At 43.2% G+C, this 12,555-nt stretch overlaps 1 protein-coding gene across 1 annotated transcript in view; it reads left to right on the top strand.

The window, feature by feature from the left end:
* Impg1 (interphotoreceptor matrix proteoglycan 1) overlaps window positions 1-12,555 on the top strand; it is a 121,049-nt gene that overhangs the window by 95,697 nt on the left and 12,797 nt on the right. The window contains exon 14 of the mRNA XM_048435693.3: window positions 10,147-10,342. Coding sequence (XP_048291650.3) covers window positions 10,147-10,342 — 196 coding nt within the window. The remainder of the gene's footprint in view (window positions 1-10,146; window positions 10,343-12,555) is intronic.

Genomic DNA, 12,555 nt, shown 5'->3' with positions numbered 1-12,555 from the left:
TGCGGTGGTGCCAATTAGAGCTGGAGGTGGCTCCAAGCTCTGGGTCTGAACTTGCTCTCCCAGACCCGGGCTGGGGAGGTCACGCTGCAAGGAACCCAGGGAAAGATGGCCCAGGGAGTGTGCACTGCATTTCGAGTCAAGTGTCCATGGAAATCCCAGAGCAGCAATAACCCCATAAGCATCCCGGAAGCCGGTATGCCACCCCACGCGCTCCCCACCGCGCGGAGCTGTTTTTAAAAAGAGAAAAATCACTTTGGTCGCTTCCATTTCACTACTTCTTTACTTCTTTTGCTTTTGAGCGCCATCTAGTGAGCACTGTATTTCATGGCTTTGAGGGGAGAAAAATGAACCAGGCCAGTATAAGAGAAGCCTGACTCCTTCCTTCCTTCCTTCCTTCCTTCCTTCCTTCCTTCCTTCCTTCCTTCCTTCCTTCCTTCCTTCCTTCCTTCCTCCCTCCCTCCCTCCCTCCCTCCCTCTCTCACTTCCTTCCTTCCTTCCTTCCTTCTTTCCTCCCTATCTCCCTCCCTCCCTCCCGTCCTTCCTTCCTTCCTTCCTTCCTTCCTTCCTTCCTTCCTTCCTTCCTTCTTCCCTCCTTCCCTCCCTCCCTCCCTCCCTCTCGTCCATCCTTCCTTCCTTCTTTCCTTCCTTCCTTCCTTTCATCCTTCCTTCCTTCCTTACTTCCTTCCTTTCTTTCTTTTTCTTCTTTCTTCTCTTCGTCTCTTCCTTCTTTTCTTTCTTTCTATATGGTTTTCTTGTTGTTATTGTTTTTAATTTTTTAAATCAAAATACAATTGCATCATTTCCTCATACCTCTCCTCCCTCCATCTCTCCATCTCTATCCATGTACCCAATTGTTCCCTTTTAAAATAACGGCCTTGGATGCGGAATGGTGTCATAAATGTGTCCGTTAAGGCTGACACATGACAATCAGTTGTTCTCTTTTGACTGCTTGTGGACTTTTGTAATGGTCTCCATCGGCTGCAAAGAGGAGAGTTTCTTTGATGAGGGGTGAGAGCTAAAATAAGTGTATCTTTTTTTTCTTTTGGTTTTTTGAGATGGGTTTCTCTGTGTAATAGCACTGGCTGTCCTTGAACTCACTCTGTAGACCAGACTGGCCTCGAAATCACAGAGATCCGCCTACCTTTGCCTCCTGAGTGCTGGGATTAAAGGTTTGTGCCACCATAGCCCAGCAAATAAAAATGTCTTCATACACATATCTGTGTACAGAGAGATAGGTATTTTGAATGCATTTAGGAGTTATATTGATTTAGGGAAGTGATAGCAATAGGATCTCCTCTAAGACCCACAGCCTCTCTAGCCATGTGTAGTTCACTTGGTGTCTAGTACAAGCACAATTTCCCTTCTGTAAGCAGGCTTTGAGTCCAATCAGAGCTATTGGTTGCCACCAAGATATGAACGCCGTTTTTTTCACCCTTATGGGAATCTTGCCGTGCTGGTTGTTGTGGTTCATAGGTGCCACCGCTGGGTAGAACTGTTGGTTGGTTCTTTCCTAGAGAAGCTTAGACAGAACTTCGAGGGTTACGAAAGCTAGTCCTTAGGGACGAGGTTTGCAGAGCAGATCCAGTTTAGATCCTCCAAATTACATGTCACAAAGACCATGGTGTCTTCAGCAATCGAGACTACTTTCAACTTCTGGGAGGCAACCAAGAGCAACAACAGTAGCCCATGTTGTTGAAGGAGTCTCTTGAACCCCCCAGCCAGCAATTAGAAAAAGGATTCTTCATGCTTGGTATGTGTGGTTTTATTAGAAAATCTATGGCTCTTGGGGGAAATAAACCCGAGAAGAGGGACTTCATTTAAACTCTGTATGTATGCATACAGACCTACATGAAGGATGTCCTTACTGTTATTTCCCTCCCTCCCTCCCTTTCTTTCTATATTGACCTCTCTCTCTCATCCCCCACTACGCTCCCCCTCCTGTTTTGTCCATTTCCCCAGGGAGGAAAGTAATGGGGTACTAGTAAAGACTGAATTTTTCCAGTTGAAATCTCACCCTACATTGAATCTAGCCAAAAGACGATGCCTTGCTTTTTACCCAGCATGTGAGTGCCATGACAAGGCGGTGCTTTTGTAAATGCTGGGAAGAGAAAGATGGTCAGTACTAAACAAGGTGGAGAGGGTGTCCTGGAGGTGGCAGGACGCGATGGAAGCCCTCTGGGGGCCTGAGTGGTGGAAGATCCTCGGAGGCCAGGGGAAGCAGGGAAACTCAATTTTAAGATCTGAAGAATATGAATGAACTCACTTGAGGTCAGAAACGGACTTGAAAAAAGAGAGTCTTGGACCATTAAAGACCTGTGATCTTCATGAAGACACAAATATCCCGTGCTTTTTAAAATTTAAAAGTGTTTTAGGTTTATTTATCTTATGAATATGAATGTTTGGCTTACATTATATGAATGTGTACCAGATGGCACACCTAGTGTCCAGGGAAGTCAGAAGAAGGCATTGGACCCCTTGAAACTGGAGTAATGGATGCTTGTGAACCACAAGGTACTGGGAACTGAACCCAGGATCTCTGGAAGAGTGGCAAGTGCTCTTACCAGCTGACCAATGACTGCCCTCCAGCACTATCATCCTTAATCTTCTAAACACAAACTGTAAAATGCTTCAAAGTGTTCCAGGCAGTAGGGAACATTCAGGTGGTTTCGCCTGCATAATGAAGAGGTAGGAGGCATCTTCCCCAACAAACAGGTTGGGGGAGCTTTTCAGGATCTTTGAAATGCATACAAAGTACATTATGTAAGCAAATCCAGGAAACTGATACAGAAAATATGCTTAAACCAACAAGCTCAGAAGACGGGAATATTTCCAAGTCCTGCACAGCAGTGCACCCATTCAAACTGTGTTCATTGCTGTCATGCGAAACAGATGAAAAGAAAATGGAGCTTTCATGCTTCCTACGAGAAGTGGTCTGCCTCATGACAGAGTGTGGCAGCCTGGCAAGCTACCGTTTAGTTGGGGAGTCTCTTTTCAACAGATTCGTGAACGCCCAAATGAACCAGTGAGAGGAGGTGCTGATGCAGGGGGGCTTCTCTCCACTCTCACAACTCTCTCAGCTCCGTGGGGCCGTGAAGCATGTGTCACAGAAGCCCTGTATTTGAGCCACTTGAACAATATAGAAAGCCAAGCGTTATAGAGATGGATCTTGCTCTTGGCACATGCTTGCTGACTGAAGTATGAAAGTAGTATCAGAGCCAGGCATGATGGGTCACACCTATAAGCCTGGCACTCAGGAGGCTCAGGCGGGGGGATTGCCAGTTCTATGAAACCCTGAACTACATAGGGAAAGAGGGGATTGAGAGAGGAGAATATCAGATATACATATATATATATATATATATATATCTGACTGAGTGAGAGGGAGACACACACACACACACACACACACACAGAGAGAGAGAGAGAGAGAGAGAGAGAGAGACAGAGAGAGAGAGAGAGAGAGAGAAGGTTGTTACAAGTATTAATAAAGATGTCAAAAGTGCTTGGCACAGTGCCAATCCCATTATGCCTCTTAAAAATGTATGCTTCTGCTCCTGAGGTAGCTAGAGCTTCCGGGTCATGATCTCTGTGTTCTTAAACAATGGCTTGAGTGTTCTCGGCCTATGGTGAGAATCCACATGGGATGTTAAACCCTAGGTCAAACCCTCAAGGTGCCTTGATGGATCCGAACCTCCCATTCACTGCACACACATAGCTACCGACACTCTCACCTGGACTGCCTCCGTTGAGAGGTTAGCATATGTGCACAGAAGAACCATCCACACTGGGTGAAGATAGACTATCAACGCATTTTGCCATCGAGGAATTACACTAAGCCTTAGAGGATGGCACAGACTATGCTAAGCATCAGTTGACCATGGTGGACATACTTGACAAACTCCTTTCTAGAGCTAACAGAAAAATAATCTGTATATCCAGGCATGGTCACCACTCAGAGGCTGAGGCAGGAGGACTACCACAAGTTTAAGGACAACTCAGACTACACAATGAGTTCTAGTGCAGCCTGGTCTACAGTCTGTGATTCTCCTCAAGAAGAAAAAAAAATCTGTTTAAAAGAGATCGAAGCAAATCTAAGAAGCTAAATTAGTTATGGATCAATCAGTTTATAAATCATTTTGTGAGAACGCCGCTCCTCAACTCCACATATTGTTTAACTATGACTCAATTATAGGGAAATATTTCCCTATAAAATGAAATCTCTTTGATCTTTGTAGCCTGCTGGTGATCTCGGCTCTTCTTTGTCCTCTTTTCAAGCCATGGGACAACCTGAAGACACTGGATTCTAGGTTGCCGCTACACATGGATGATTATCCTTGGGATAATGCTTTAAAGATGATGCAGTGGAAGGAGCTGTGAGAATTGCTTCTGAGATTAGTCCTGTGAGCACAATCTCTTCGGTTAGCAGACTAATTAACTGTGATTGCCAACATCTGCCATATGAGCAAACACACCAACAGCTCCGCCTTGGGGCTGCACCCTTCCTTGGATCATGTCACACAGTCCACGAGGTGACAGAATTGAGAACCACTTAGAGACCTCAGCACAAACAGGCATGCCCTCAGGAACATCCAACTTCACCGAGTCTCGGCTTCTTCGGTTGCTAAGTGACCAATTTAGTCTAGAAAGTCTCTAACACACATTCTGTCTTCAAAATTCTACCTGAGATGTAAGTGTTTTATACAGACAAAATAAAAATTGCTTATTGTGCCAGTTGGGGTTTCTATTGCTGCCTTGAAACACCATGGAAACACCATGGCCAAACTTGTAGTGGAGCGAGGTGGGGAGAGGGGAGAGTGTTTGACTTACACTTCATGTCACTGTATCACTGAAGGAAGTCAGGAACACACAGGAACCTAGAGTCAGGAGTTGATACAGAGGCCATGGAGGGGTGCTACTTATTGGTTTGCTCCTCATGGCTTGCTCGCTCACTTACTTATAGAACCCAGGACCACCAGCCCAGGGATGGCTGTTCCCACAATGGGCTGGGCCCTCTCCCATCAATCACTAACTAAGAAAATGCCCTGCAGTCCTACCTAAACCTGATCTTCCGGAGGCATTTTCTTATTTGAGGTTCTCTCAGATAACTTTAACTTGTGTCAAATTAACAGAAAATTATCCCTACCAATTCTTAGTGTGAATGTTTTGAAAGACCTCATTGATATTTGTCAAAAAAAAATGGGTGTTATCTCGGTATCTAGGAAGGTATATACTGCAAACAAAACCTAAGCTTGGTGATTTCAAGTCCTCTTCCTCTCTATTGAATAGTCCTGAATAAATAACCAAATAATCTTTACAATGGTTTCATTTCTCCTTTATGTCTGATTCGGGAACCCCATATTTGGCTAAAGCCATTGCCCCACTGCTGCCTCAACTTTAATGATACGTAGGCTATGCCTGGTAGGACAAAAGGAAATTATGGTTAAAAATAGAAATACTGCTTTTACAGGCACAATCTTTGGTTATCACCTGTGCTATCGGCCTCAGAGGGGAAGCACCTATGCCTTTTCTGGTCAACTTTCCAAGTTAAATATCTATGGCCGAGAGAGAAGTAGCGCCTCCCAGACCCCTCCCCATCGCCCCTGGCTTCCGTTCTCAAGCACATGATGCATGGAAAGTTGCTGGCACTTGTGATTTATTAAAGCAGGTCCTGGATGTATAATCATCTGGGTTGTCAGTGGGAACTCGAGATATTGCCTCAACAGTGGCACCGTTCCGTAACACGTTAGCCTTGAGAAGCATCAGACAGGAAAGCTAGTTTGCACATGGTGTCTGAAAGCTACAGAGCCATACAACCTCACACTTCAGCCGTCTGCCTTGCTGAGAGACCCAAATCATGTTTTGTTTTGTTTTGTTTTGTTTTAAGGACATTCTCTTATCCAAACATCTAGGTTGGTCACATTTGTCTTCCTCGCTCAGAGCCTCCCACCACAAGGGGGTGCCAGGCAGGAACCCAGAGAATACAGCATCCTGATGCTCAACCCACCCACCTTCACAGCTTCTTGCTCTGCTAATTGCTAGCTACCGAGGAGTCGCAGTTAGCAGCAGTCACAGTCTATTAATGACCTGCGAGGTTTAGAAAGTACAAAGTAAAAATAGAAAGGGGTGGTACAGGAGGATAAAAGAGAACGGGGGGGAGGGGCTGCTATTTACTGTGTAGGATACTTTTATTTTAACTTCTATTCTATTGCTTTTTTTTAAGATGGGGTTTCTCACTGTGTTGTCCAGGATGGTCTCAAAATCCCGAGTTTAAGTAGAATCTCACAAGTGGTTAGAAGTGCAGGTGTATGCCACTGTATCCCTATTTTATTTTTGGCTGACATATAGTAATTGTACATATTTACTGACACAATGTAGTGTTTCAGCATATGTATGTGTGTGTGTGTGTATATATATATACATATACATATATATATATAATTCTTATCAAGACAATTAATATATCCGTTATCTTAAACATTTATTGTTTATTCATGACAAGAATATTAGAAATATTCTTTTAGCTATTTTGAGAAACAAAATAGTCACAGGACTGTGTCATTAGACAGAATCTTCTCCTCTCATCTGACTGCAACTTAGCACCTGTGAGCCAATATCTCCCCGCCCCTCCCTCTGACCTACTATTCCCAGAATCTGGCGATCGTTGCTTTACTTTCAAGATCAATGCTTTTAAGCCCCATGGGTAAGTAGGATGACACCGTATTTGTCTTTCTGTGCCTGGTTATTTTATTTCACGTAATGTCCTCCAGTTTTGATCATGTGTTACAAATGAAAGGATTTCTTGGGTTTCGTGTGTTTTTTAGATTTTTACTGAGAGAGAGAGAAAGAGAGAGAGAGAGAGAGAGAGAGAGAGAGAGAGAGAGAGGAAGAGGGCAGGTGCCTACAGAGGCTACTAGAGGGCATCAGATCTGTTGGAGCTATGGTTACAGGTGGTGATGAGTCACCCAGTATTGGGAAATGACCTCAGGTCCTCTGCAAAAATAGCATTTGTTCTTAAGAACTGAACCATCTCTCCAGACTAATATCTGTTTTTTACATCTGAATAGTATTCCATCTGTGTGTATGAGAGAGAGTATGTGTGAATGTGTGTGTGTGTGTGTGAAAGAGAGAGAGTGTGTGTGTGTGTGTGAGTCTGTGAGAGTGTGTGAGTGTGAGTGTGTGTGTGTGTGTGTGTGTGTGTGTGTGTGTGTGTGTTACTGCTCTATTCATCAGTTGATGGGCACTTAGGTTGCACACTGTAAATAGTGGTGGCAATAAATGTGGGGTTGCCAATGTCTCTTCAATATACTGAGTTCATTTTCTTTGGGTACTGTCTTAGTGTAATGAAGAGACACCATGACCAAGGCAAATCTTATAAAAGAAAGCATTTAACTGAGGTCTTGCTCCCAGCTTCAGAGGCTCAGTCCTCTCTCTTCATTGCAGGGAATATGGCAGCATGTAGGCAAGCATGGTGCTAGAGAAGGAACTGAGAGCTTCACACAGTGATCCATAGGCAGCAGGCAGAGAGAGAGAGAGAGACCCTGAGCCTGGTGGGGGCTTTCCTGAAACTTCAAAACCCACCCAAAGTGACACACTTCCTCCAACAAGGCCAACCTACTCCAAAAAGGCCACACCCCACTCCTTCTAATCCTTTCAAACAGTTCCCCTCTGTAACATGAGGGCCGGCTTGTTGGGGTTTCTGTCCCTCCTGGTACCCCAACAGCCGGCAAGCAACAAAGAAAATCACACACAGGACTCCATAAGGTTATAAACTGATTGGCCCATTGGGTCAGGCTTCTTACTAGTCCTTGTAACTTATATTAATCCATTATCATTATCTATGTTAGCCATAATGGCTCAGTACCTTTTCCAGCGGGGGCAGCTTACATGTTGCTTCTTCAGTGGTCTGCACAGGAGTGGCTGAGGAACCTCCTTGCTTCCCAGAATTCTCCTGTTCTCATTGCATCACCTCTACTTCCTGTCTGGTTTTCCCACCTATACTGCCTGCCTGGCCAATCAGCGTTTTATTAAAATATGATTGACAGAATACAGACAATTCTCCCGTATCACCCCTCCCTGGTAACTAAGCATTTTAATATATAAGCCTGTAGAGACCAGTCTTACTCAAACTACCACACACAAACACCCAGTAATGGTATTGCTAGGTCATTGATGGTTCTATTTTTAATTGAAAGGGGGCTGCCAATATTCTGTTTTGCATAATGACTGCACAAATTTACATTCTCATCAATAGTCACATAGCTTTTTTAAAAAACTTATTTAGCCAGCATGACTCTTTTTAGTATAAAGCATATTGAATCCTGCTGAATCAGGATTCAATACATGTTACTATAAATGTTCCCACTGGGGAAATATTAGACCAGAGGGTTTCTGAAGTCATCATAACACTTACATGCATAAAAGTTCGAATTCTTCATATTCCAAAGCGCATTTCTGATCATACTCTGTCGTAAACCACACATTGGGGTGACATTTCTCAGGGTCCCTTCTCAACAGAGTTCACACATCCCAGGGTAGGAGCAGGAAGATTAAAATTGTTAAGCAAGAGTAACAGAGATATGAGAGAAATAAAGACAAAACACAAAACAGCATCTAGAGGGAAAGTCAGCAAATACTGGAATCACCCATGTTTATTTTCCACATGCTTGTATACTCCACTCCATAAGGGAAGAGGGGGAGGCAACAAACTTCATTAACATAATATAAGGAATAGACTAAGTGCCCTGCAAGTAGTCACTCCCTGCCAATCTCCTTGAAAAAGCAGGAAGAGGCTTGAATTCTCTGACCTTTGATCAAGGTGAAGTGAATCCACCTCTAAACTCAAAATATTAATTAACCATATCCTAGGTCAGGATCTCTTATTTATAGCCACACCTGTTATCAACAACTTTGAAAGAACAAAAATAAGCTCAAACTCTCTGACCTTAAAGGTGACACCGGATTCACATCTGCGGACACTGCAATACTCTTCCCTCGGGCAAAAGCCCTCTGTGGGTACCAGGAAGTGCCTAAAACATGCAAGTGCCTAAGGTCACTGAGGCAATGGGGAAGTGGTTTCTTAAAAAGTCCAGACACCTTAGTGTGGCATTCAGAAATGATGTTAAAACGCCTTCTCTGTCTTAACCCTAATCCCTTCCACTCACAAGCCTCTGTTCCTTGTTAACTGGGTTTCCTGCTCTCCTCCTCTCTCTGTCTCTGCCAGTCCTGCTGTCTCGGATGGGAACATCTCTCCCAGTCATAAATATGCAAGAGAAGCTAGTTTTAATTTTTTTCCATAACATTTTATTTATATGTATGTACACTGTGCATATGTGGGCATGTATGCTGTGGCACATGTAGAGGTTGAGCTGAAGACCTAGGAGAGTCAGTTCTTTCTATTTGGGACTTGATCTTGGGTCACTGGGCTTCATGGCAGGTGCTTTTCTCACTGAGTGTCTCCTGGGCCCTCATTTTAAACCCTCAGGTCAAAACCAATCCTGAGGGGTTGACTTGGCTCCCAATTCATCTTCATGTTTAAACTCATAGTGGACTACAAATTGGATTTCTTATATAGAATTAACTGTGTAAATTATTTTCCAGGACTTTGGGAAAGAGTGGTTTTACACATGGCTGCCTGCCCTAGGCCCATGTACATAATGGGCACAGTAATAGGATTAAAAGAAAACCCTTTCGATGGAGAAAGAGCAGCAATCTGATGCTGCCTGTGACCAGTATTTGGGGACTCTGGCCATTTGTTGTTTTGGTGTGGGCTCAGGGTCAGGTCTATAGGAGCAAAGGGCGGGCTGATAGGGCTGGTGTGCTCCCGGAATGAAGCCTCCTGAGATATTCTTGATTTATAATTCCTCTTCTGAAGGAATCTCTCTGAACAAGGCCTCCAGATGACTTTGCTGTGTTCCAAAGTCTACACATAATTATAGTGAAGCTAAATACATTATCACCCTGGTCTAGATTCATTTATCAAAGATACAAAGTGTGTTTCTCATGTTCCTCCAGCCTAATTACCATTACAGTGCAGCCCACTCCAAAATAGAGCAATGGTAAATACAACTGGTCTCTTGCCTTTAACTGCTGCTAGCCATGCTACTTAGATATCCATGCATTTACCAAAATCTGCCCTGTCTCTGGCAGATGACGAGGCGGACCCCTGCAGATTCCTGAACTGCGGCAAATTTGCCTGGTGTGTAAAGAATGAGTGGACACAGGAAGCAGAGTGTCGCTGCAGACAGGGGCATGAGAACCAAGGGACCCTGGACTACCAAGACCTGAATCTCTGTCCCCCTGGAAAGGCATGCGAGGTCAGCCGAGGACAGGCAGCTCCTTGCAGGTAGGTCAAGCAAGCAGACCACAGACTCAAGAAGAATCTATTGCTCATATGAGAAAGCTGCCGTGTGGGTAAATTCACGTGCTCCTCTAGGCCACCGGTCAGAGGTTTTCTTTTGGATATTTGGAGGTAGATTATTCATGTATGAAACAAAGCAGGGATCCTGCTTGCCAAGAGCTTCCTTCATGTGCCCTCATCATAAACATAAATACATTGCACTTAAGAAGGCCAAATGATGCTATTGTAGGGCTGTGCATGCCGTTAGTGAGAGAGAAGAGTCGGGTTTTGTGGGTGAAGGAAATCAGAAGCCTTGTGGAAACATACTTCTCTCACCTTTCTCTGTCCTGCTTCTGACTCAGAGGTGGGGGCAGAGACAAGAACAGTTGGGGCTGCATTTCAAGTGTTACCCTTGAGCCCTGTACAGGGAAACAAGAAAGACCTGAGCTGTCTTACTGTCTTCAACACGTATGTGTACATGTGTGTGCCTTGAATTATTTTAAGAATTTTTTAACAAAACATGAAACCAGATTGACTTGTTTTATAGTCATATTACTCCCCCTTGTTCTCTCTCTGTCTCTCTGTCTCTGTCTCTGTCTCTCTCATGTGTGTGTGTGTGTGTATGTGTGTATGTGTGTCTGTGGTCTGTGTACAAGTGTTACCAAATGCTTGTAGAAGTCACAGGTCAATCTTGGGTGTCATTCCTCTCCTCTCACCTTGATTAAGACAGGATCTCTTCATACATGAATCTACCTAGGAAGGAGAAAAAGACAAGATCTCCTGAGTAAATTGGGAGCATGGAAGTCACAGGAGATGGTAAAAGAAGAGGGGGAAAGAATAAAGGGGAATGGAGAAAAGTGAATAGCTCCCTTTTAAAAAGAGGAAAAAAAGAAAGAAAATGTCAGACAGAAAAGAAAAAAAAGGCAGGGTCTCTTTCATATGCTAGGCTAGTTTGATACAAGTTTCCATGAGTTTCATATCACTTTCCATCTCTCCAGAGAATCATTGAGATTAGACATTCACTGCCTGTCAGGCTTTATAAGGGTTCTGGGGATCTGAACTCAGATCCTCATGCATACATGACAAGAACTTTATACAGTAAACTGTTACCTCTGCAGCCCATCAGCTTGGTGTTTTTTTTTTAATTACAACACTGTTTGACCAATAGCTTAGGCATATTTCTAGTTAACTCTTACATCTTAAATGAACCCATTTCTATTAATCTGTGTATCGACACAAGGCTGTGGCCTACTCGTAAGGTTCTGGCTGGCGACTGGCATCTTTCTCCTTCAGCAGCTACATGGAGTCTCCTGGACTCCACCTATTTTCTCTACATATCTCTGTTCTGATTTCCCACCTGGATTTACTCTACTAAGTCATTGACCAAAATAGCTTCTTTAATAACCAATGGTAATAAAATACATTCATAGCATAAAGAGGGGAATCCCACATCATCTCCCTCATCTCTTCTTTTCTGTCTAAATTTAAAGGAAGGTTTTTAATTTAACATAGTAAAAGTACATATAACAAAACAGGTATCAAGAAAGAATTACAATTGCAATATTTATATCTTCTTTATCTTTTATCATAACTAAGGAAAACTATATAACTATCTATTTTTCAAATCTACCAAAGACCCTAGAAGGATAAAATATTAATATTACCTAAGTTAACAGGAAGTACATTGTAAGAAACTTACAAAACTCTAGAATTGGCAGAGACATCTCACTGCCTGGACAGTCACGCAAAGTGTAACTCTGTAACTTTGGGGCATTTGTCTTCAGCCTACAGGCCCATAGTATCCAGTAGACTTTTCCATGAAGCAGTAAATTTCAAAGACAGTTCCACCTATATTGGCAGTTTGTCAATTACTTTCTTCTGTGTTCTGCAGAATGTTTGGCAGACTCTTTCATGAAACAGGAACCCCAAAGGACTGCCTCACCTCCTTTTGGCAAGTTCAGCAATCATTTTCTGTGGCTTCTGCATATCCAGTTAATAAAACATACATTAAACAGTCCAGGCAAAAACAGTTTCTTGTCCTAACAGCTAACTAACTTCATAAAGAACCTCTTTGGTGCCCATCATTCTCTTGAAGTAGATTGGTGCTGTCAGAAGCAGATGTATCTGATTGTCAAGAATAGTCCTAATTTCTTAAACACTTTAAATGACATATTATGTTGTCTTTGAAAGGTTTGAAGAATAACTATCCATCCGAAATA

The sequence above is a fragment of the Myodes glareolus genome, chromosome 4, assembly GCF_982192425.1.
Source record: "Myodes glareolus chromosome 4, mMyoGla1.1, whole genome shotgun sequence".
In the NCBI taxonomy this organism is placed as follows: domain Eukaryota; kingdom Metazoa; phylum Chordata; class Mammalia; order Rodentia; family Cricetidae; genus Myodes; species Myodes glareolus.
This window is presented reverse-complemented; position numbering and strand designations above follow the sequence as displayed.